This window comes from Pristiophorus japonicus, chromosome 18 (assembly GCF_044704955.1).
Source record: "Pristiophorus japonicus isolate sPriJap1 chromosome 18, sPriJap1.hap1, whole genome shotgun sequence".
In the NCBI taxonomy this organism is placed as follows: Eukaryota; Metazoa; Chordata; class Chondrichthyes; family Pristiophoridae; genus Pristiophorus; species Pristiophorus japonicus.
The window spans coordinates 107,499,867-107,526,457 of NC_091994.1; the positions used below are offsets into that span (position 1 = coordinate 107,499,867).

Here is a 26,591-nt window from a genome sequence, read left to right on the forward strand (position 1 = left end):
ATTCTGAAGTGGGGGGGGGGGCGGGGCAACATGCCAGCGCCAAAAACAGTGCCGGCACCTGTGCGCATGCGCAGTGAAGTCTGCGCACATGCTTCTGCTCTCCCAGCGTGTCCTGCGAGCAGGACCCGATGCTCGCAGCCCCTATCCCCGGCCGAAGGGACGCCCCGATCTCGCCGCAATCTATCCCCGGCCGGCCCGCTAAGTTCCCGGGCGAGGTAGGACTTTGGTTTTATTTTTTATTTATTAGTTGTGCTTGACAGTTTTGATTGCGGGGAGGGAGGAAAAGAGAGAAAGAGTGTATTGGGGTGGGGTGGGGGAAGGAGAGGAGGCGAAGGAGGAGTTTTGGGGGGAGTGGGGGGTGAGAGAGAGAGAGAGAGAGAGAGAGATAGTTAGTTTTGGGGGTGACTTTTGCAATGTAAATAACCTGAATTCAGAGTAAGGCAGATTGAAAGCACAAGGACATGTGCACATGTACAGTTGCTTAAAAGTCACAGTAGTGACTAAATTCTTGGCCAGGAACATAAGAATTTAAGAAATAGGAGGAGTAGGCCATTCGGCCCCTCGAGCCTGCTCCGCCATTTAATACAATCATGGACTGAGGTCCACTTCCCTACCCGCTCCCCATAACCCTCCCAAATGGCTTGTACCACTGTCGGCAGATATTTACATTTACAGCAATCCGTCGCCAAAGGTGCCATGGAAACTCAACTTGGGACATGGACCTCTAGTGTCTATGGAGGCACTCATGCTGCCTTGTTTCTGTTACAGCACTGACAGAAGGAAGCACAATATAAACACAGTACAATGTGAGACATATCCATTGCCCAGAGAAGAACTGACAAGCATATTTTTATGTTCATGCACTCTGGCTGCATAGTCTTAGTGCCAAAGTCAGGATGGCGTGTGACATGGAGGGGAACTTGGAGGTGGTGGTGTTCCCATGCGCCTGCTGCCCTCATCCTTCTAGGTGGTAGAGGTTGCGGGACAAGGGGCATGGCTAGAAATTAAAATGTGCAAACATAGTAGCAGAGACCAACATGAGAGAGAAAGAATTGAGCAAACCACCAACACCAAAGAAATATTTCAGTTCCTTAAACATCTTGCAGCACCAGGAAGGCCATCTTATTTTTAGTGCTGGAGTATAAAAAACAAATATTAAACACTGGCTCTGAAGTCCTCCCACCTGCTCAGCAGTTTTAATAAGCAGCAGAGTGTGGTCGAGTCAGGGCTGAAGGATAGATCACACTTTTACACATGAACCATCAAAATAAAAGGTTACGTAGGGTAGAGTGGCATAGTGGTTATGTTACTGGACCAGTAATCCAGAGACCAGAGTTCAAATCCCACCACGGCAGTTGGGGAATTTAAATTCAGTTAAATAAATAAATCTGGAACAGAAAAGCTAGTATCAATAAAGGTGACCATAAAACTACCGGATTATCGTAAAAAACTATCTGGTTCACTAATGTCCTTTTGGGGAAGGAAATCTGCCGTCCTTAGCCTGACTGGCAAGCAATGTGGTTGACTGCCCACTGAAATGGCCTAGCAACCCATGCAGTTGTATCAAGCCAGGGGACCAACCCTGGCTCGACGAGGATGATCAGGGCTGGGAACTCAACATCCAGGGGTATTCAACATTCAGGAAGGATAGAATAAAAGGAAAAGGAGGTGGGGTAGCATTGCTGGTTAAAGAGGAGATTAATGCAATAGTTAGGAAAGACATTAGCTTGGATGATGTGGAATCTATATGGGTAGAGCTGCAGAACACCAAAGGGCAAAAATCGTTAGTGGGAGTTGTGTACAGACCTCCAAACAGTAGTAGTGATGTTGGGGAGGGCATCAAACAGGAAATTAGGAGTGCATGCAATAAAGGTGCAGCAGTTATAATGGGTGACTTTAATATGCACATAGATTGGGCTAGCCAAACTGGAAGCAATACGGTGGAGGAGGATTTCCTGGAATGCATAAGGGATGGTTTTCTAGACCAATATGTCGAGGAACCAACTAGGGGGGAGGCCATCTTAGACTGGGTGTTGTGTAATGAGAGAGGATTAATTAGCAATCTCATTGTGCGAGGCCCCTTGGGGAAGAGTGACCATAATATGGTGGAATTCTGCATTAGAATGGAGAATGAAACAGTTAATTCAGAGACCATGGTCCAGAACTTAAAGAAGGGTAACTTTGAAGGTATGAGGCATGAATTGGCTAAGATAGATTGGCTAATGATACTTAAGGGGTTGACTGTGGATGGGCAATGGCAGACATTTAGAGACCGCATGGATGAATTACAACAATTGTACATTCCTGTCTGGCGTAAAAATAAAAAAGGGAAGGTGGCTCAACCGTGGCTATCTAGGGAAATCAGCGATAGTATTAAAGCCAAGGAAATGGCATACAAATTGGCCAGAAATAGCAGCGAACCTGGGGACTGGGAGAAATTTAGAACTCAGCAGAGGAGTACAAAGGGTTTGATTAGGGCAGGGAAAATGGAGTACGAGAAGAAGCTTGCAGGGAACATTAAGGCGGATTGCAAAAGTTTCTATAGGTATGTAAAGAGAAAAAGGTTAGTAAAGACAAACGTAGGTCCCCTGCAGTCAGAATCAGGGGAAGTCATAACGGGGAACAAAGAAATGGCAGACCAATTGAACAAGTACTTTGGTTCAGTATTCACTAAGGAGGACACAAACAACCTTCCGGATATAAAAGGGGTCAGAGGGTCTATTAAGGAGGAGGAACTGAGGGAAATCTTTATTAGTCGGGAAATTGTGTTGGGGAAATTGATGGGATTGAAGGCAGATAAATCCCCAGGGCCTGATGGACTGCATCCCAGAGTACTTGAGGTGGCCTTGGAAATAGCGGATGCATTGACAGTCATTTTCCAACATTCCATTGACTCTGGATCAGTTCCTATCGAGTGGAGGGTAGCCAATGTAACCCCACTTTTTAAAAAAGGAGGGAGAGAGAAAGCAGGGAATTATAGACCGGTCAGCCTGACCTCAGTAGTGGGTAAAATGATGGAATCAATTATTAAGGATGTCATAGCAGCGCATTTGGAAAATGGTGACATGATAGGTCCAAGTCAGCATGGATTTGTGAAAGGGAGATCATGCTTGACAAATCTTCTGGAATTTTTTGAGGATGTTTCCAATAAAGTGGACAAAGGAGTACCAGTTGATGTGGTATATTTGGACTTTCAGAAGGCTTTCGACAAGGTCCCACACAGGAGATTAATGTGCAAAGTTAAAGCACATGGGATTGGGGGTAGTGTGCTGAAGTGGATTGAGAACTGGTTGTCAGACAGGAAGCAAAGAGTAGGAGTAAATGGGTACTTTTCGGAATGGCAGGCAGTGACTAGTGGGGTACCGCAGGGTTCTCTGCTGGGACCCCAGCTGTTTACATTGTACATTAATGATTTAGACGAGGGGATTAAATGTAGTATCTCCAAATTTGCGGATGACACTAAGTTGGGTGGCAGTGTGAGCTGCGAGGAGGATGCTATGAGGCTACAGAGTGACTTGGATAGGTTAGGTGAGTGGGCAAATGCGTGGCAGATGAAGTATAATGTGGATAAATGTGGGGTTATCCACTTTGGTGGTAAAAACAGAGAGACAGACTATTATCTGAATGGTGACAGATTAGGAAAAGGGGAGGTGCAACGAGACCTGGGTGTCATGGTACATCAGTCATTGAAGGTTAGCATGCAGGTACAGCAGGCGGTTAAGAAAGCAAATGCCATGTTGGCCTTCATAGCGAGGGGATTTGAGTACAGGGGCAGGGAGGTGTTGCTACAGTTGTACAGGGCCTTGGTGAGGCCACACCTGGAGTATTGTGTACAGTTTTGGTCTCCTAACTTGAGGAAGGACATTCTTGCTATTGAGGGAGTGCAGCGAAGGTTCACCAGACTGATTCCCGGGATGGCGGGACTGACATATCAAGAAAGACTGGATCAACTGGGCTTGTATTCACTGGAATTCAGAAGAGTGAGAGGGGACCTCATAGAAACGTTTAAAATTCTGACGGGTTTGGACAGGTTGGATGCAGGAAGAATGTTCCCAATGTTGGGGAAGTCCAGAACCAGGGGTCACAGTCTAAGGATAAGGGGTAAGCCATTTAGGACCGAGATAAGGAGAAACTTCTTCACCCAGAGAGTGGTGAACCTGTGGAATTCTCTACCACAGAAAGTAGTTGAGGCCAATTCACTAAATATATTCAAAAGGGAGTTAGATGAAGTCCTTACTACTCGGGGGATCAAGGGGTATGGCGTGAAAGCAGGAAGTGGGTACTGAAGTTTCATGTTCAGCCATGAACTCATTGAATGGCGGTGCAGGCTAGAAGGGCTGAATGGCCTGCTCCTGCACCTATTTTCTATGTTTCTATGTTTCTATGCCAGGTGTACCTGCAGCACAGGACTACATGCATTCTATAGACAGAGCGGAAGCAGCATGCCACGGGAAGATCCCATGTCCAACAGATCATGTCCAAGTCCTGCCACATCCTGCTGTGAATGGTGGTAGACATTTAAACAACTAACAGGAGGCGGCAGCTCCATGAATATCCCCATCACACAATTGCAAAGACAAGGCTGAAGTGTTTGCGACCACCTTCAACCAGAAGTGCCAAGTGGATGATCCACCATCATAGAAGCCAGTCTTCAGCCAATTCTTCATAGACAGAGTTCTTGGGCAGTGATGTAGCTGATTTATTGTGATTCTGAAAAAACTGACGAGGTTTCCAGAAACTGAATCAGTTTTAGCCGAGAACTTGCTATCTCATTTTCTATATCAGTCTGATGAAGCTCCTCGACCGGTTTTGCACCTTAATATTACCGAACACAGACTCACTCAATTTGATATCAAGAAATGGCTGAGCGCACTGGATACGGCAAAGGCCATGAGCCCCAACAACATCCCGGCTGTCGTGCTGTAGACTTCTGCTCCAGAACTAGCCGTGCCTATAGCCAAGCTGTTCCAACACAGCCCAGGTATGTCTTGCCCACAAAAAAAAAAGGACAAACACAATCCGACCAATTACTGCCACATCAGTCTACTTTCAATCAGCAAAGTGATGGAAGGTGTCGTCAACAGTGCTACCAAACGGCACCCCATCCACAACCTTTAACGTTCTCTCCATCCACCACCACTGCACTGTGTACCATCTACAAGATGCACTGCAGCAACTCACCAAGGCTTCTTCAACAGCACCTTCCAAACCAGTGATCTCTACCACCTGGAAGGACAAGGGTAGCAGGTGCATAGGAACACCACCAAGTTCCCCTCCAAGTCACACACCATCCTGACTTGGAAGTATATCGCCGTTCCTTTTTCAAAATCTGGAACTCACTTCGAAACAGCACTTCACCACACGGACTGCAGCGATTCAAGGGCAATTAGGGCTAGACAGTAAATGCTGGCCTTGCCAGTGATGCACACATCCCGTGAATGAATGAAAAATAAAGGAAGCAGCTCTAGGATCCTATCCGATAAATGTAATACAATTTTTAAAATGGTTGGTGTGGGAAGTGCAAAAGTTCACAGTATTGCAATGGGCATCACCCAAGATGGGGTTAAAAGTCAAGGGAGTAGATTTTTGAAGTCGCTGTCTGGTCATACAAGTGGCATTGGAGATTGGCTGTCATAGAAACTGCCTGATCATCATTTTCACTCGGTTGGTGTTGCATCTGGTCTGGGCTCCTTTGACCAGACTGATGATCACAAGACAACAAGTGTGCCATTAACAGCATGGACACCCTCTCGCATCGAGTGAGTGCTTCTTCCTACGGTCATTGTTTAATATCGTGTGGGACAATTTAAGCACTACATATTACCCAAAAGTAAACAGTTGACAAGCCTAACTTACGCAAATTCTATGTAGTTTGCAAGAAATTTTATAACCCACGAGCCATCAAGTGTCTCAGATGAAATTTAGCGCTCCAAGTCCTCAGAGTAGGCTGAATACAACTTGTGTTCAGTTAAGTAATGAAGTAAGAAAGCTGATAAAGTACATCAGATGGCCCCTTCAATTCCATGATTCACATTTCCCCCCACTTGTCCTGAAAGTATCAAGACACCTCAGAAGCAGATCATGGGTAACATTTAAGGTATGAGAAGCTTCATCAGACTGTACACAAAGAAAATGCAACATCAAGCCCTCAGCTGATTTGGTTTCTGGAAACCGTCACTTTCTCCCCCTCTCCCCCCCCCCCACCCAGAATCACAGTACATAAAAAGCACCGGCATCTGCCAGCCTAAATGAGTCAGCTGCAGCACTGCCCAAGAACTCGGTCGATGAAGAATAATCCCTTGTTCCGATAAGCCAACTGTTGTGCACTCCGAATACATGTGAAATGATTGGCACCTGAATGGGTATTATATGCAGTGCGGAAATGTGAAGTTGGAATTGAAATTGAATTGCTGTTCTCTTGGCTCAGCAATTTAAGGAATGTCCCATGTATGATTGCCAGTGTGTGTTGAGTTAGCAGTCAGCTGGAACAGCACAAGAGCCATACTATTAGCCGTAGCCCCTGGCAGAAGGCAAAAGAAAAATCAGATTGCTCCATGGCCTCTCCCCTCCCCGTCTCGAGCCCTACAACCCTACGAGAACTCTACATTCCTTTAATTCTGGCCTTGAGCATTCCCCCCCTGCCACCCCGCTCCCTCACACACTTTTCTTCGCCCCTCCATTGACAGCTGTACCTGCAGCCATCGAGGCCCCCAAGATTTTTGAATTCCCTCTTTGATCACTCCACTTCTCTCTCCTTTAAGACACTCCTTAAAACCTACCTACCTTTTTTCCCCCATTCCTGTGATGGGGGCGTCGCTGGCAAGGCCAGCATTTATTGCCCATCCCCAATTGCCCTCGAGGTGGTGGTGGTGAGCTGCCTTCTTGAACCGCTGCAGTCCCGTGTGGTGAAGGTGCTCCCACAGTGCTGTTGGGGAGGGAGTTCCAGGATTTTGACCCAGCAAGTTCCAGGATTTTGAAGGAACGGCCGATATATTTCCAAGTCAGGATGGTGTGTAACTTGGAGGGGCACTTGCAGGTGATGGCGTTCCCATGAGCCTGCTGCCCTTGTCCTTCTAGGCTGTAGAGGTCGCGAGTTTGGGAGGTGCTGCCATGCATCTTGTAGATGGTGCACACTGCAGCCACGGTGCGCTGATGGAGTGAGTGTTCAAGGTGGTGAATGGAGTGCCCAGTTGACCAAGCCCTGTCCCAACGTGTCATTCTTTGACTCGGTGTAAATTTTTGACAGATTATCCTCAAGATGATCAGAGTCTAACTAGCCCCCAGAATATTTCATAGTACAGCCAAAGGATAGCACCGTGGTATGTTTCACCAGGTTAAAGGCGCTGTATAAATGAGAGTTGCTGTTGCTGAAGTTCAAGCTCAAAATGTCAAGGCAATGCACCGCTGAAGCCTCCCATATTCAAACTGGTGCCTCCAATTGAGCAGCCGTCCCATTAAACATTTGGCAGATTGTTGGTTGCAATATTAACATTCTGTCAAGAGCAAAGAAAGCCATGCCAGTGCAGCATTGAGAACCTAGCACTACATGCACATAGCGAATGATAAATTGGTTGCTATTAATACCCAACAGGATTGGCAGCAGAAGTTTGCTTTTTAACAATCAAGATTTGGGTTTGTGCAAACATCACGTGTGTACCGTGTGAAGCGCTGTTTTATTATCCTAAAGACACAAGCTTTGGAACAATATTTACTGCCTAGCACACATGGCACATGAGTGATGAATTATTGCTGAACTCCTGCATTAAGATTGCAAACAGAGGCTGCCAACTATAACTGGTACTGCCAAAGATCAGAAAACCAATTAAGTTAGTCAACATTGCAAACAGCATCAAAGCCTGAGCAGGGCACATCCTGAGCACAAGTTGTGGCTGCCTTTTGAAGCATTTCTCCAACTTGAAGATGCGGAGCTTGCTTTAAAAAAAATCTAACAGACAGAGGACTTTAGTAACCTAATTGAGGTCTAAGATTTTGAAAGGTTTTGATAGAGTGGATCGAGTGTGAGTGTTTCCATTTGTGGGGAAGAGCATAACTAGCTGCCATCAATATAAAATGGTCACCAAGAAATCCAATAGGGAATTCAGAAGAAACTTCTTTACCCAGAGAGCGGTGAGAATGTGGAACTCGCTACCACAGGGAGTGGTTGAAGCGAATAGTTTGGATGTACTTAAGGGAGTCTGGACGAGCATATGAGGCAGAAGGGAAGAGAGGGTTATGCTGATAGAGTTAGATAAGGAAAGACGGGAGGAGGCTCGAGTGGAGCATAAACGCCGGCATGGACTGGTTGGACCGAATGGCCTGTTTCTGTGGCTGTATATCCGATGTAACAGTGTTGAAACTAGTCCATTTTTCACCCTGGACTCAAAAGATGAAGCTTTAAACATCCTTCTAATCTCACCCACATACATTGGCTGGACTTTGCACTCTACTTTTTCATGTCATGTTTTAAGCGAAGTCATTGGGCAGTCAATAACGAGCAACTTTGGGACATCCAGTGGTTGTGAAAGGCATTCTATAAATGCAAGTCTTTCCTTCCTTCCTTTTCACCTTGCTGTAACAGGCGAGAGATTTGGCTCGTGGAGTTACATTTTTCGGGATGGAGTACACCTGCAATCTGCTCGACGTCAAATGCAAGAGAGTCAATTTTCTCTCCCAAACAAATTCAGAATAGTTGGGAATAAAAGGCAGAGAAGCCTCCAGTCATACAGGGAACAGTTGTTGTCTTAAAGCGATCCAGGTCAAACAAATCCACCATCTTAGCTATACAAAATGTTTTGTGCAATTGGTTGAAAAACGTGATCACAAAATGAATTTTGCAACTCAAGAATAATAATTAGAGCAGACAGACTTACCTTTGCCCATAAATCGCGTCTTGTCACCATCGCGAAGTTCGAGTGCTTCATAAATGCCAGTGGAGGCACCACTGGGAACAGCTGCTCTGAACAACCCTGTAATCAAGTTTTTAAAAAAGTATTTAACTGGTGCCTGTAGTGGAGCATAAACACTAAAAATTGCAGTTCAGGTCTTTTATACAACCTTTAGATTTAATGGTAGGTGCCATGTAGTCGTATTTGCCTACAAGACAAGTTATGGCATTTCGATGCAACTCATTGTATGTGAAGCATTGAGACATTTGAGATTCAAGGTGCTAAAATCAATCAATGCAAGTGTTTCTTTGACAAACTTATTCAAATAAACAGCGGCTTTTATAAAGATACCCGAATTCTTGAGATTGGAGACCGACTCGACCCCAGAAATATTTCACAGTGCAGTTGAAGGATACAAGACATTTATAAAGCTAAAGAAATGCAATTACAGGTTGAACCTCCCTTATCTGGAACCCTCAGGACCTGGCCTGTTCTGGATAAAGGATTTTTCTGGACGAGGGGTGGTCACGTTAAATTGGATGGTACAGGTACTGAGCAAAGGGATAGCGGGACTGGCTGGCTTGAGGCTGGGAGTGCGGCAGAGATCATGGGGGGGGGGGGGGGGTGTGTGGAGAAAGAATGGTGGGGGGGGAAAGAGGTGGTGAATCGCGGGTCAAGCCAGCAATTGCGGGAGTCGGTAGCAAGGAAGGACTTCAATTTGTTTATGTCGGAGTTCTGCGCATGCGCCATCCAGTGGCTGGGAATGGTTCTGGACGAGGGGTGGTTCCGGATAAGGAAGTTCTGGATAAGGGAGTTTTAACCTGTATTAGGAGTTTGATTTGACAGCATCACTGCTGACTTTGCCAATACAAACTATTTAGATACAAAATTGCCAGTTTACAAAATTACCAGAAAATAATGTTCCAATTTTAAGGGATGAGAACATAAGAACATAGGAAATAGGCGCAGGAGTAGGCCATCTGGCCCCTCGAGTTTGCTCAGCCATTCAATAAGGTCATGGCTCATCTGATCATGGACTCAGCTCCACTTCCCCGCCCGCTCCCCATAATCCTCGACTCCCTTCTATCTCAAAAATCTGTCCATCTCCACCTTAAATATATTCAATGACCCAGCCTCCACAGCTCTCTGGGGCAGAGAATTCCACAGATTCACGACCCTCAGAAGAAATTCCTCCTCATCTCCATTTTAAATGGGCGGCCCCTTATTCTGAGACTATGCCCCCGAGTTCCAGATTCCCCCACGAGTCAAAACATCCTCCTTGCATCTACCCAGTCAAGCCCCCTCAATAAGATCACCTCTCATTCTTCTAAACTCCAATGGGTATAGGCCCAACCTGCTGAACCTTTTCTCACAAGACAACCCCTGCATCTCAGAAATCAACCTTGTGAACCTTCTCTCAACTGCCTCCAGTGCAAGTATATCCCTCCTTAAATAAGGAGACTAATAAATGAGAGGTTTGAAAATTTGCATTACATGAAGCAGTCTGGACAAATGCATTGATCATCAGTTCCAGTCCTGGAAGAGATGCAATTACATCCGTTCGTGCACCTTGAGCAAAGTGGTGGGAAACAGTGGAAATCACTGCATACATAGCAAATATTTAATACTCCCAGAAATTTTAGAAAATTCTTCATGCTTTCCATGTCAGTGCAGCAATTTGTCAATTGAAGGTGCTGTGCCTTCAAACGCAATTGTACAAAGACACAGGGCTCAAATTTTCCTCAAAGCCGTTTTTTTGGCGTATTGAAGAGTTACGCCTGTTTTATTAGGGCCCTAAGTACACCAAAAAAAATCATCCAACTCTCCCCATTTGAATTGTTGATTTTGGAGACGCCTAGCTTGTCCTTTAGCTTTGGGGGGGTGGAGCCGAAGATCTGCAGCAAAAAGATCGGGTTGCCAGGGTAACAAGGGACACACTGCGGGCTGAGGCTGGAAAGTGAAACATACAACACATTCTGGCCAGCTCACAGCAACCTGCTCAAGCACATTGCACGCACCTTGCAGCAGCATTAAATTATTAAGGTGTTTACGCCAAAAGTCTATCTCCACCGCGCCCGCCCGCCCCCCCCCCCCCACCTCCCTCCACCACCCCGGGTGCCGGGTGCTGTTGCTAGCCCTGGCCGAAAGGCTTCCCCCCCTCCCAATGCCTCTAACGGAGGTCTTAAGGTTTTATATATAGACTCATCATTCGCTTTTGTTTATAATCCTATCAACCCGAGGTGCTGCGTTCTTTGAACCTGTCCTCTGCTGTTCCACAGCATGATGCTACTTCCATCCAAACTATAATTAATGCTGCTATTTTTTTTTGCCAAAATACGCTTCCTGACATTGAATTCCATCTCCCATTTTTTAGCCTATTCTCCCAACTTATCAATATCCATTTGCAGTTTCTTTTGGTCTTCGAAAGAATTAACTGTACCTCTGTTTTGCAAATTCTTACACCACTGCTTCTGTACAGTGAGTTCAAAGCTGAATTATACTCAAAGGGTTTGGGTGCCTAAATTGTCAGATAACATAAATGAATTATAGGCTGCAATCTAAATTAATGGGGTTTGGATGTTTCATACATAGAACAATGGATAACCAGGAGCGAGTTTACAGGTTAGAATCCAATCCAATCAAGTATTTTCAATTATTTGTACATAGAATAAGAGATACCCAGAGTGAGTTAGCGACTGAAATGTAATCGAGTGGTTCAGACGGTTTCTTCATAAAATAAGACAGCTGGGAGTGTGTTACAGGCTGAAATCAAATCCAGGGGTTCAGATGGTTTACATATAAAGTAACAGGTACATGGGATTGATTTACAGGCTGTAATCTAACCAAGGCACTTGGATAGTTTTTATGTAGAATAACCGATATGGTATGGGTGGTTGCCGCTGCTAGCCCTGGCCAAAAGGCCTCCCTCCATTCCCGGTGCCAGTTGCCGCTCCCAACCTCTCCCAGGAGATCACACAGCTCCGGTTGGGGTACAGTGTAGAATGTTTCGGTGCAAGGGGTGTAGTTGGGCTGGGTGCTCTTTACCTTTCCGCCATTGTTCAAAGGTTTATATGTAACATTCAGGGCTGCTGACCGAGGGCCGTGTGACTCTTTGTCGGCCGGCGCGGACACGATGGGCCGAAATGGCCTCCTTCTGCGTTGTAGATTTGTGTGTTTCTAACCCTGGCCGAAAGGCCGCTGTCTGCTGTCTGCTGTCTGCTGTCTGCTGTCTGCTGTCTGCTGTCTGCTGTCTGCTGTCTGCTGTCTGCTGTCTGCTGTCTGCTGTCTGCTGTCTGCTGTCTGCTGTCTGCTGTCTGCTGTCTGCTGTCTGCGCCGTGGAACTGTATCTGCTGTGCTGATTCTCTTACCTGCGCCGATTTTGTTAACTGCCCAGAAGGTTTTTCCAGAGTGGTCACATACACCATCCCAAGAAAAATTGGAGTAAATCGGAGCTGGCCAAACTTGCTTAAAATGGCCAGAATTGGTGCGGGTGGAAGGTTACGCCCCCAATGAGGTAAAAAAAAAAAAATGGTAGCCAAAAGAAATCCTACCCAAGTGAATTATACTAGCACAGAAACTTTGGGGAAATCTGAAGATTTTAATAAACTCCAAAAAAAAACCGGTGCACGACAAAAACCGGCACAGATAATCGGGGAAACAAATTGAGCCCCGTCTAATTTTTGATTTGTTTGGGAATAGTCTCCTCTCCTTTCCCCTTCAAAATAAAAATGCCAGCACCACATTTTGCTGAAAGGTTGTTGCTTTTTAAACTCATAAAACATTCCATCAATTTAAAAACTGTAACTACAATTTAAAAGTTCTAATTTTACAAAAAAGGCTTAAAAAAATTTCCACCAGTGCCAACTAGTTTCTAGAATTGGGAACACACAAGCAGTGTGACTGGGATCCTGAATCAGGAAAATTTTAATCAGCAACAGGCTGCTTAGATTTCACTTCCACAATTGCAGCGTTCATCATGTCTTTTGTCACAATCAAGTGACTGGTGGTTAAAGTCACATATACGTGGCAAACCATCTCTGGAACATGAACTGAAGCATCTTTGCTGAATTGCACAATTTAGCTCACACTTTGTAGCTTAACAGAAGAACTCCAAAAATGCAGTGTCGTCACAATGACCAAGGTCATCTCCACATGTGTTCCCATCTTTAGGACACAGGTTTCTCCCAGGTGCTCTGCCCTCAAGAATCCAGAGCCGGGCATAAAATAGTGTTCAGGCGTTCCCTGTATTTGCATCCAGAGACATGTGAAAACGGGGCACAAGGATATACATGCTGTGGAGGCAGTTCAGCGAAGGTTCACTCGGTTGATTCCGGGGATGAGGGGGTTGACTTATGAGGAAAGGTTGAGTCGGTTGGGCCTCTACTCATTGGAATTCAGAAGAATGAGAGGTGATCTTATCGAAACATATAAGATTATGAGGGGGCTCTACAAGGTGGATGCAGAGAGGATGTTTCCACTGATGGGGGAGACTAGAACTAGAGGGCAAGATCTTAGGATAAGGGGCCACCCATTTAGAACTGAGATGAGGAGAAATTTCTTCTGAGTTGTAAATCTGTGGTGTGGAATTTGCTGCCTCAGAGAGCTGTGGAAGCTGGGACATTAAATAAATTTATGACAGAAAGAGACAGTTTCTTAAACGATAAGGGGATAAGGGGTTATGGGGAGCAGGCGGGGAAGTGGAGCTGAGTCCATGATCAGTTCAGCCATGATCTTATTGAATGGCGGAGCAGGCTCGAGGGGCCTTATGGCCTACTCCTATTTCTTATGTTCTTATGCAAGTCTTAAAAGATTGCGGAATTTAGGGCGCGAGCGAATTCCGTGCATAACTACAGGACACCCAGGTCTCCTCGATCATTTACACCAGTCCATCAAACCTTGCCTCTGAACAATCTCAGCTCACAAAACTGAACACCCCCCTCCCCCGATTCAAATATGAGAATCCTTCAATTGCGCTCGCTTGAGAATCTCAACATTGCAACCAGATCTCCAGGCGTAGCAACAACAACTTTATTTATATAGCGCCTTTAAAGTAGTGAAATGTCCCAAGGTGCTTCACAGGAATGTTTTAAGACAAAACAAATAAATTTGACACCGAGCCACACAAGAAATTACGGCAGATGACCAAAAGCTGGGTCAAAGAAGTAGGTTTTGAGGAGCATCTTAAAAGGAGGAGAGAGAGGTAGCGAGGCTGAGAGGTTTGGGCAGGGAGTTCCAGAGCTTGGGGCCGAGGCAGCTGAAGGCACAGCCACCAATGGTTGGAGCAGGCAGGAAACCAAGTCATTCTTGATTTATCGCAGTTTTTTTTTTAGCCTTATTTTAAATTCTCCTCACTGTGACCTGCTCTGTGTGGGCTTCTGCCCAAGAGATCTAGTTTTCTTTGAATCCACTTTCATGTGAAAGGTACAAGTCACATTAAAAATTGGAGTGCTTCCCCAATTACAGATTTCCAACCCTACCGTGCAAGAGTTAAAACTTAAATTTTCACACTTGATGTGGGTTCCAATTCCCTTTTGAAAGTCACGATTGAACCTGCTTCCAGATCATAACTCGCTGAATAAAAACATTTCCCCTCATTTTTTTCTCTGGTTCTTTTGCCAATTATCTCAAATCGGTGTCCTCTGGCGACTGACTCATCCATCAATGGAAACAGTTGCTCCTTATTTACTATATCGAAACCCCGCCTAATGGAGCACCTCTATTACGACTGCTTGACATTGGTCACTATCCTTGAGAATTATGAACTCTAAACACCAAGGGGGGAGAAATTTGGCCGCGCCTCATTTGATGCGGTAACCTAGGCCGAGCTGTAATTTTAGCGCCTTGAAAAAGTTTTCACCCTCCGCCCAGAAATTCATCAGAATCGGGTGAGGAGCTGAAGGTGGCGCAAAAATCAGACTTGGGGGAGGGTGGGGGCGCTAATGAAAGTTCTGTCACTAAATATTGTGGAACCATTGCACATGTACCAAACTCCGATTCAGATCCTGGGAATATCCAAGTCTTAAAGGTGCGGCACAGTAACGCACCCATTATTCAAAATCACCTCTTTCCAACCTGTACTGTTACATCTGTCTGCCGGTTGCAAACACGGAGGCTCACGCACCATGCTTTGTGTAAACGTTGCACTGACTGTGACCTCTGAGGGAAGTGCTTCCTCATCTCTTTAAGTAACCGCCATTTAATGCCTCTGGACGGCTGTATCAACTGTTTTTTTCCCCCCCCAGACATGGTTATTGGCAGTCGCTAAATGAGGTTGTGCGCCGAATTTGCCAAACTGGGTGCAAACATGGGTGTTGCAACATGGTCATGATCAGAGTGATCGTCAGCAGCCAAGCGCTACTGGTTTGCGCCCCCTAGTGATCCTCTAATGAACTTTCGGTCGGGGCGCTAAACATTGCGCTCCTGTTGGTAACCTCTTTCGCTCCCGTTAACTTTGGCCGTTAACTGAGGCGTTAGACAACCGAAAATCCAGCCCCAAGATTCTCTTCTCTCTCAACTGATTTCAGTTCTGTTCTCCGTAACGTGTAGGTGCGCTGGCTGTTGGTTCTAGCCACATGCGCAACACTGCACTGATCTTGAGCAAATTCCACATGCCAGAGTTAGGCCCATTCTCCCAACACACCTAAATCTGCTTGCAGACTTGTGTTCTCCACAGTTCTAACACTTGCACAAATTGTCGTGTCATCCACGAATGTGTGGACCATTCCCTCAAACACCTCTAGCCAGGTCATTTATGAAGCTACTGAAAAAAAATATCCCGAACACCGATCCCTGTGGAACACCACTGGCAGATCCACATTGTTAATGAGAACTTTCTGCCGACGTAAATCCAACCAATTCTGATTCCACAAGAGTCTGTTGTACAGAGTAGCCTATTTTGAGGTACCTTATCCAAGGCTTTCTGATAGTCCAAGTAGACAATGTCTTCTAGGATCATCATCATCCCCAGCATCGAAGCACTGACCAGACTTGATCAGCTCCGCTGGGCAGGCCATATTGTTCGCATGCCAGACACAAGACTCCCCAAGCGAGCGCTCTACTCAGATCTCCTTCATGGCAAACAAGCTAAAGGTCGGCAGAGGAAACGTTACAGGGACACCCTCAAAGCCTACCTGAAAAAGTGCAACATCCCCACTGACACCTGGGAGGCCCTGGCCAAAGACCACCCTAATTGGAGGAAGAGCATCTGGGAGGGCGCTGAGCACCTCGAGTCTCATCACAGAGCATGCGCAGGCAGCAAACCAGTCCCACTCACCCTTTCCCTCCACGACTGTCTGTCTGTCCCACCTGTGACAGGGACCGTGGTTCTCGTATTGGACTGTTCAGCCACCTAAGGACTCATTTTAAGAGTGGAAGCAAGTCTTCCTCGATTCTGAGGGACTGCCTATGATGATGAGGATACTCATACACTAACCTAGTAACTTCTTCAAAAATTTCTCGCAAATTACTAAGACATGACCCTTCTTTCCCAGAAGCCGTGTTGAGTGCCTCTGATGACTCTTTCTTTATCCAGGTGATCGTAAAGGGTATCTCTTATGATCCAGTCAAGCCTCTTGCCTACAACTAACGTCAGCCTAATGGATCTCTGGATCTGACTGGTCACTCTTTGAAAATCTGAACTATGTGAACATCTTCCCAAACAAAGGGAACGCTCCCAGACTCTAGAAAAACACTTCAACAATATGCCATTGACGTGAATTATCTCCCTTTTGTCTTCTTTCAAAGTGTGCAGTCAGTACTTTGCAGACTTTGTCTGGACCCATTAAATTAAAGGTCAGTGGAATAAAATTCATCAAGCAGTCTAATAAATTGTGACTGATCTGTGCAGCCATGTTGATTTTGCTTTGAAAGGTCGAACTGCATTATACAAAAAGGCTGTCAAACTAAGCAAGCAATGAATATCACCAATCACGTACAATACAAATTGCTGGGTTAGTAAGATTTCCTGTGCCTGGAAAGCCCACTATACAAGGCACTGTTTCATCCACATTTAATGCCAATTGATTTTTAACTCAAGCTGCACCAGACCAGAAAGTGAAGAAGAAAAATGAAAATCAGCAATTTGCGGATTGATAGAGCCTTAATGCAGAAAAACATTTCAAGGCATTTCACATGGACATGATTATAAAATTGACAATGAGCCGGAGGAGATAGCAGAAGGGACAACCTGAGATTTGCTCAGAGATGGGTTTTAGGCAGCATCTTAAAAAGGGGAGGTGGAGAGGCAGGTGGTCATCTCAGCTGTATAACACTGCCCAGTCAGGGAGGCAAAACCCTTCAAGATTGCTCATTTAAACTCCTGTTCAAATCAGACCCTGATGTTCCTGTAACTGCACAAAATCCTGGTTTTCCGAACCCCTCCAGATCTTCTCTACACCCTACTTCCCCCCAAAATGCAGTTACCAAGTATTGCTGAGATGGGGACTATTGGCAGGAATCTGAAATCCCTTTCATATCCTTATACACAGGAGAACTAGAAATTAAAATTTATACAATGATTGGATAGCTTTGACCTGCATATTCACACTTGTAATTTTGCTTCCAGTAATCGTGAATTTTGAATGGCAATAATAAATCTGACCCATTGATAAAACAAGACCCCATTTTTTTTGTTGGAAAAAAATAGACCATCCAGTGTAAAGTCCTTATACAATACCACATTCTATGGACAAGGTCATTCTGTGACCTGCATCTTTATTCACAGGACCAAGAAGTTGTGACCCTGCATGGGACCTCCCTTTATATACCTAGATGACCAGGTGAGGAGTGTCTCCCACAAGTTCACCCGTGGTCAATGTGTGCATTTCTCAAGTATATACAGTATTGCAGTGTTGTTCCATGAAGGTTACATACATGACATCCAGAATTCTTAGAAATTTAGAAACAGAATTTTAAGTTATTGTAAAACAAATACAGGTAGCATCTGAAGGCTCTTTCACGGATTAGTGGCCAGAAGAGGCTTTTTTATCCAACATAAATGATTCTGAAGGGGATTGACAGGATAGGTGCTGAGAGGTTGTTTCCCCCGGGCTGGAGAATCTAGAACCAGGGGGCACAGTCTCAGGATAAGGGGTTGGCCATTTAAGACTGAGATGAGGAGGAATTTCTTCACTCAGAGGGTGGTGAATCTTTGGAATTCTCTGCCCCAGAGGGCTGTGGATGCCGAGTCTCTGAGTATATTCAAGGCTGGGATCGATAGATTTTTGGAATGGAGGGGAATTGAGGGATATGGGGATCAGGCAGGAAAGTAGAGTTGAGGTCGATCTGGAAGGTAAGTCCAACACTCAGTGGTGGAAGTGAGCAGGCATGGTTGGGGGATGGGCAGTAGGCTCAGGTAGCCCTTGCAGCACAGGGTTTAGGGGTAAGGGAAATACTTTAGGGGTAGGAAATGCACCCACGAGTCAGTGCTCTCGATCAGGCCAACATCCCCAGCATCGAAGCACTGACCACACTCGACCAGCTCTGTTGGACGGACCACATCGTCCACATGCCCGCCACAAGACTCCCAAAGCAAGCGCACTACTCGGAACACCTACACGGCAAGCGAGCCCCAGCTGGCAGAGGAAATGTTTCAAGGACACCCTTAAATCCTCCCTGATAAAGTGCAACATCCCCACCGACACCTGGGAGTCCCTGGCCAAAGACCGCCCTAAGTGGAGGAAGAGCATCCGGGAGGGCACTGAGCACCTCGAGTCTCGTCACCGAGAGCATGCAGAAAGCAAGCGCAGGCAGCGGAAGGAGTGTGCGGCAAACCAGTCCCAACCCACCCTTTCCTCCAAATGTCTGTCCCACCTGTGACAGAGACGGTAATTCCAGTATTGGACTGGACAGTCACCTGAGAACTCACTGAGTGGAAGCAAGTCTTCCTCGATTTCAATAGACTGCCGATGATGATGATAGAGTCGAGGTCGATGATCAGCCATGATCTTATTAAATGGCGGAGCAGGCTCGAGGGGCCGCATGGCCTACTCCTGCTCCTATTTCTTATGCTCTTATTCACTTAAGGAACGGATATGCAAGCATCTTCAAAGACATGCAAATACGACACAATTCCAAGAAACAAATACTTCACTCGATTTTTTATAAGAAACTTGGGGCAGTTTCAGAAGTAATAACTCTTAATTTAAGAACACAACTAATTCCGAGCAGACAAGTATAAGATTTAGTTATCAGATCAGATTACATGAAATACTCTTAACCCCCAAGTGAATATTGGGGAAGATGACCCACTAGCAATAACTCGGATGAACCAAGCCTCCAATTATAACATTTTATTCTGTCCCTTTACTGCTCTCGGGTGGCTATTTAGATTCTTTATCTTATTATCCATTCAAAATTTACTCACAAGCACATAAGAATTAAGAGTCGGCCATTCGGCCTCTCAAGCCTGCTCCACCATTCAATATCATGGCTGATTTTCTATCTCAACTCCACTTTCCTGCACTATCCCCATATCCCTTGATTCTCTTAATATTCAAAAATCTATCGATCTCTGTCTTGAATATACTCAAAGACTGAGCCCCCACAGCCCTCTGGGGTAAAGAATTCCAGAGATTCACCACCCTCTGAGTGAAGAAGTTTCTCCTCATCTCAGTCCTAAATGGCTGAGCCCTTATTCTGAGACTGTGACCCTTGGTTCTACACTCCCCAGTCCGGGGGAAACATCCTCCCTGCATCTACCTTGTCAAGCCCTGTAAGAATTTCGTATATTTCAATGAGATCACCTCTCATTCTTCTAAACTCTAGAGAATATAGGCCTAGTCTGCTCAATCTCTCCTCATAGGTCAATCGCCCCCCCTTCCCAGGAATCAGTCTGGTGAACCTTCATTCATTCAATGGCAGAGTCCAAACGAAGTGCAACAGGGCAACAATGAATTACTGTAAACAAAACCCCAGTATATATGGAAAGTTAGCTTTTGGTAAGCCAACAGCTAGTCAGATGTTTTGCCATTTATATTCAAATAGGAACAACTCCAACATAACCCAATTCCCATGCTGCCATATCTGGCTTGTTTATACATCAGGAAAGATTTAGTAAACGTTTGCTACATACATGCAATTAATAGTTACATCTAGATGCCAGCACAGCTGGGACCTTGCCTAGTTTTGCAAGAAAGGCTTACACAGGTCAGATATGGTGACAGTGGCTTATATCGGTCAGCTGAGAGATCAACCCACCCATGTCCTGATCCAAGATGGCAGACCCGATCCAACAATAGACGTTTCCTTTTTCAAGGTCCCAGAATCATGGAAATTTACAGCATGGAAGGAGGCCATTCGGCCAATCGTGTCCGTGCTGGCCAAAAGAACTACCCAGCCTAATCCCACTTTTCAGCTCTTGGTCCGTAGCCCGGTGGATTCCGGCATCTCAAGTGCACATCCAAGTATCTTTTCAATGATGTGTTTCTGCCTCTACCAGCCTTTCAGGCAGTGAGTTCCAGACCCCGACACCCTCTGGGTGAAAATATTTCTCCTCAAATCCCCTCGAAACCTCCTACCAATTACTTTAAATCTATGCCCCCTGGTTGTTGACCCTTCTGCTGAGGGAAATAGGTCCGTCCTATCCACTCTATTTAGACCCCTCAATTAGGTCTCCCTTCAGCCTCCTCTGTTCCAAAGAAAACAACCCCAGCCTATCCAATCTTTCCTCATAGCTAAAATTCTCCAATCCAGGCAACAGCCACGTAAATCTCCTCTGTATCCTCTCTAGTGCAATCATATCTTTCCTGTAATGTGGTGACCAGAACTGCACGCAGTACTCTAGCTGTGGCCTAACTAGTGTTTTGTACAGTTCAAGCATAACCTCCCTGCTCTTGTATTCTATGCCTCGGCTAATAAAGGCAAGTATTCCGTGCGTCGCCTTAATCACCTTATCTACCAGTCCTGCTACCTTCAGGGATCACTCTAAAGTCCCTTTGTTCCTCTACACTTTAGTGTCCTGCAATTAATTGTGCATTCTCTTGCCTTGTTAGCCCTCGCTAAAGGCAAAGGATGATTTGATGCTTTCAAAGCTGTTCTTCCAGTCACAGACAACACCCTGCAAATTACAATGGGTTAAAGTCTGTGCTGAGGCAAATGGTATGCACTAAATGTCAGAAAATTTAAGTTAACTGATAATTTGAACTGGTTTATCTTAAATTAAAGATTGTAATCCTGATGTTATTAACAACTAGAGGCAGAGTTAAAGACAGTGATATTGGACCATATGCATGAAGTGTAATCCATGCTTTCTAAACTATAATTCAGTGAAGGACATCAAACATTTTCTGAAATAAAGGGTTTGCAAAACTGTACCTATTGCAAATGCCAGCTGTGGCTCAGTGGGTAGCACATTCGCTTCTGAGTCAGAAGGTCATGGGTTCAAGTCCCACTCCAGGGAATTGAGTACAAAAAATCTCGGCTGACACTCCCAGTACTGTGCTGAGGGAGTGCTGTACTGTCGGAGGTGCTGTCTTTCGGATGAGATGTTAAACCGAGGCCCTGTCTGCTCTCTCAAGTGGACGCAAAAGATCCTATGGCACTATTTTGAAGAAGAGCAGGGGAGTTATTCCCGGTGTCCTGGCCAATATTTATCCCTCAATCAACATCACTTAAAAAAAAATCCTCTCGTCATTATCACATTGCTGTTTATGGGAGTTTGCTGTGCACAGATTGGCTGCCATATTTCCCACATTGTAACAAATATATTACGGGGAGCAAATAGAGTAGATAGAGAGAAACTATTCCCGCTAGTTGGGGATTCTCGGACTCGGGGGCAGAGTCTAAAAATTAGAGCCAGACCATTCAGGAGTGAAATTAGGAAATATTTCTGCACATAAAGGGTGGTAGAAGCTTGGAGCTCTCTTCCACAAACGGCAATTGATGAGAGATCAATTGTTAATTTTAAATGCGAGATTGATCGACTTTTATTAACCAAAAGGTATTGAGGGATATGGGCCAATGGCAGGTGTATGGAGTTAGGTCGCCAATGAACCATGATCTCATTGAATGGCAGAACAGGCTCGAGGGGCTGAATGGCTGAACAGGCTCGAGGGGCTGAATGGCTGAACAGGCTCGAGGGGCTGAATGGCTGAACAGGCTCGAGGGGCTGAATGGCTGAACAGGCTCGAGGGGCTGAATGGCTGAACAGGCTCGAGGGGCTGAATGGCTGAACAGGCTCGAGGGGCTGAATGGCCTCCTCCTGTTCCTATGTTGCTAAATATTCAAGCTGCTGCTGCAGCACCGGAGAATTTTGGGCTCAATTTAAGAATTAACTGGGTCAAAGAATTTGCTTTGAAACTACTTTATATAAATGTATTCAAACGTCCAAACTCCTTGTCATGCAGGGCAGTGTCAGGGACCAATCATCGAGAATGGATTGAAACTCATGTTTCAAAAAAAGGTAAGATGGCAAAGTTTGGATCCATTGTGCCATGAGGATCCTCTCCTGCCACTCCTTTATTTGTATGTCGCTCTGCATTTTCAAAACGCTTCGTTATCTCATGAACACACTCCAGTTTGCAACCCAAGGATTAATACTCGACATGGGGATTTGTCAGCTTAGGGTTGACTTGAATTTAACATAGACTGAAAGGATTCAGTGTTCCTTTCAATCAAACCAAGTATGCTGCTGCTGCTAGGCTTATTCCGTACCTAAATTTGGGCCCACAGCACTTGCAACATATCAAGTGTGGTCCAGTGCAAGAGATTTTCAGCCCTAATATACAGTACGAGACCTCCAGTAGAGCAGGTCGAGTTACCGAACAGGCTGCTATATTTATCTTTGAACCAAGTTACAGACCCCTACACTGGGAACGCTGCTGTGTTTATTCTCAGGGGCTTACATCAGTCTCGGCAAATGTATTAATCAGCAAGAGACTCATTTACATTCCTTCCTACGCAGCCTCCTTCAGTCAGTGTGGGGCAGATGGACTCTGAGCCCAGCATACGCTAATCCATAAGAACAGAAGAAATAGGAGCAGGAGTAGGCCATACGTCCCCCTCCGCCATTTAATAAGATCATGGCTGAAATTGGTGCGGAACCAGGCCTGCAAGACCCTCAGCAGGCCGGGGCCATTAGAGGGAGCAGAATGCGGCGACATGCCACTGCAGGGAGCAGCGCGTGCTGCCGCAGGAGGGTGACGGCTGACTACAGTACGGGCAGGTGCAGCAGGAGTAGCAAGGTCGGGGCGAAGGAGCGGCGAGAGTTGGTAGAGGGATGTGATCGGGGCCCAGGAGAGGCGAGAGTTCGGAGCCCAGAAGAGGCGAGAGCCCAGGGGCAGCACAGGCCAGCCCACATTGCAATATGTGCGCGCACTAGGTCCGTGCAGCAGAGCTGGTCTCCAGTCGCCTTGGTTAATCCTTGCCACTGGACCAAGACCCCCTAGCTCGGTCAAGCCCGTGTGGTGGCTGGTGTGCAACGGCCACCACACATTTTTTTAAAAATCCACGGACAGGCATCTTCCACCCTTCAGGATGTAGTTCGGGATCTGGAATATCATTGAAACACCTGTGAACTCATCCGTTTTCGGCGTGGCAGCAAGTCATCCTTGTTTCGAGGGACTGCCTATGATGATGGTGGCTGATCCGATTTCGGGTCCATTTCCCTGCCTGCTCCCCATAACCCCTTATCGGTTAAGAAACTGTCTAAGCTCTGTCTTAAAATTATTCAATGACCCGGCTTCCACAGCTCTCTGAGGCAGCGAATTCCACAGATTTACAACCCTCAGAAGAAATTCCTCCTCATCTCAGTTTTAAATGGGCAGCCCCTTATTCCAAGATCCATAACTCAATTAATCAAAGGACAGGTGGTGTGACTTCAGTAGGGTGGGACTGTACCTGGAAAAATATTGCTCAGTATCATATACAAAAACAAAATACTGCAGATGATGGAATCTGAAATAAAAACAGAAAATGCTGGAAATACTCAGCAGGTCAGGCAGCATCTGTGGAGAGAGAGAAACAGAGTTAACGTTTCGGGTTTTAGCTCAGCACGACACTGGAAGATAAGCAATCTCTGTTGCTGTTCGCAGATTGGACTGTGACAACTTTGAAACGTATTAACTTCCAGATCGAGAAGCAAGCACACTCACACAGCTAAACGGCCGGTCTAAATACAAGCATACAGCACAAGGATTCGAGTGCAGACGTAACTTGTATTGGGCGACAGTGAAAGACGCATACTGGTGCCAAAAGGCGCCCCGGCAGCTTTGCGGGTTGGAAAAGCACAAACAGCACACTTTGCTTGACCAGTGCTTCCGAGCTCCTGGGCCATATTAAGCAACCATGAAGCAGGGTTTGGAAGAAGCGTTGTTATTTTTGTTCCCCCTGTAAAAAAGGGTTTTGACCCAGAATTTAATTTATAAAGCTTATTTGCCTATTAAAAAATAGAAATTGAGGTACAAATCATCATTTGCAGTCAATATACCAAATGATGAAGTTTTTGAATGCTTAAAACAGACCAAATGATCTTGATTTGTAGGAGAGTCGCAATGTAAAGCCATTTTATGTCTAAATGTCACCAGAACTTTAATTTAGAAAGACTTGCATTTATATAGCGCCTTTCACGACCTTCGAATGTCTCAAAGCACTTTACAGCCAATGAAGTACTTTCAAAGTGTAGTCACTGTTGCAATGTGGGAAACGCAGCAGCCAAAGTTGCGCACAGCAAGCTCCCACAAACAGCAACGTGATAATGACCAGGTAATCGTTTTTTGTTATGTTGATTGAGGGATAAATATCGGCCAGGACACCGGGGATAACGCCCCTGCTATTCTTCAAAATATTGCCGTGGAATCTTTTACGTCCACCGGAAGGCAGACGGGGGCCTCGCTTTAATGTCTCATCAAAAAGATGGCACCTCCGGCAGTGCAGCGCTCCCTCAGCACTGCACTGGAGTATCAGCCTAGATTTGTGCCCCGGAGTGGGACTTGAACCCACAGCCTTCTGACTCAGAGGTGAGGATGCTACCCACTGAGCCACAGCTGACATATTGTTCAAAGAAAACAGACTGGGTACTGGAAAGTCATGTATTCTATATTTTGCATGCTAAGGATTTAAATTAACAGTGTACCATGGACAAGTCACTGAGCAAAGACAGCTCCCTCACACTGCTAATTAAAAGTAAAATATCAGTGAGCCGAGGAAACCTTTTCAGGTCAAAGACATAAAACATTCATATCCTGATAATTTTATGCAGCATTAACAGGCTGTGAATACAAAAAAAAAGATTTGCAAAAGTAACCTGCTTTACAGTCACCTCATATTGCAGAACTACCATTTTGCAATTGAATCTTGAAAGAAGTTTAGCTATTCCATTAAGCAGCCAGTATAGCACTGCAGTACTAAATGAAAGTGTTTTGGGTTGCATTCAATTAAAAAATGTTTTTTTTTTTTTAAAGCCTTTAAAAGGTTGAATGATCGATAACAAAGGGGCACACATTTAAGGCAATTGGCAAAAGAACCAAAGGTGACATGGGGAAAAACTTTTTTACGCGGCGAGTGGCTAGGATTTGGAATATACTGCCTAATGGGCTGATGGATACAGATTCAACAGTAACCTTCAAAAGGGAATTGGATAAATACTTGGAGAAAAAATTGCTCGAAAGAGCTGACGCAGACTCAATGGGCCGAACGGCCTCCTTCTGCGTTGCACTATTCTGTGATTCAGCCCAAAAAAAGCACACCGCTCTGATACAATGTGAAACTTACAAATTCAGGCTCTCTCACCCCCGCGCCCCCACGCCCAACCCTTTCCCCAATATACTGTTCACATTTAAGCTCCCACTATAAAGATCACAAGAAATAGAAGCAGTAGGCCATACGGCCGCTCGAACCTGCTCCGCCATTCAATAAGACCATGGCTGATCTGATCTTGGCCTCACCTTCACTTTCCTGCCTGTTCTCCATAACCATCGACTCCCCTCCAGTTCAAGAATCTGTCCATCTCCGCCTTGAATATATTCAATGACTCAGCCTCCACAGCTCTCTGGGGCAGAGGATTCCACAGATTTACGACCCACAGAGAAGAAATTCCTCCTCAACTCCGTCTTAAATGGGCGACCCCCTTATTCTGAAACTATGCCCCCGAGTTCGAGATTCCCCCTGACACACGTAATGTACAGGATTGTTAGATGCCCATTAAAACTTTCAGCGACACAAGAGAATGTAAAATCGCAGGAAGTTGGCTCGCGGTCAGTCGGGGTAAAACTGACCTTTTCCGGTAAACAGGTCCACTTCTACCGTGGGGTTACCACGCGAGTCAAAAATTTCACGGGCGTGGATCTTCAAGATGGACATGGTGGTGGTTCTGTGGAGGAAAGAAAAAAGTCGTCATCATTTAATAAACATTTCTAAATCCCTTCCAAAAGTAAAAAAATAACTGCCCTTCAACAACAACTTGCATTTATATAGCACCTTTAACAGTGAAACGTCCCAAGGCACTTCACAGGAGTATTAGGAGATAAAATATTTTTGACACCGAGCCGCATAAGTAGAAATTAGCGCGAGTGACCAAAATCTTGGTCAAAGAGGTAGGTTATAGGGAGCGTCTTGAAGGAAGAGATGTAGGGAGGCAGAGGTTTCGGGAGGGCATTCCAGAGCTTGGGGCCCAGGCAACAGAAGGCACGGCCACCAATGGTGGAGTGATTATAATCAGGGATGCTCAAGAGGGCAGAATTAGAGGAGCGCAGACATCTCGGGGGGGGGTGG

The 26,591-nt window shown here is 45.5% G+C and overlaps 1 protein-coding gene across 2 annotated transcripts in view; it reads right to left on the reverse strand.

Moving 5' to 3' along the window:
• eno1a (enolase 1a, (alpha)) overlaps positions 1-26,591 on the reverse strand; it is a 67,024-nt gene that overhangs the window by 33,183 nt on the left and 7,250 nt on the right. For both annotated transcript variants that reach the window (XM_070861039.1, XM_070861038.1), the window contains exons 2-3: positions 26,096-26,190; positions 8,871-8,966 (exon numbers count right to left, since the gene is read on the reverse strand). In XM_070861039.1, coding sequence (XP_070717140.1) covers positions 8,871-8,966; positions 26,096-26,180 — 181 coding nt within the window. In that variant the 5' untranslated portion in view covers positions 26,181-26,190. The remainder of the gene's footprint in view (positions 1-8,870; positions 8,967-26,095; positions 26,191-26,591) is intronic.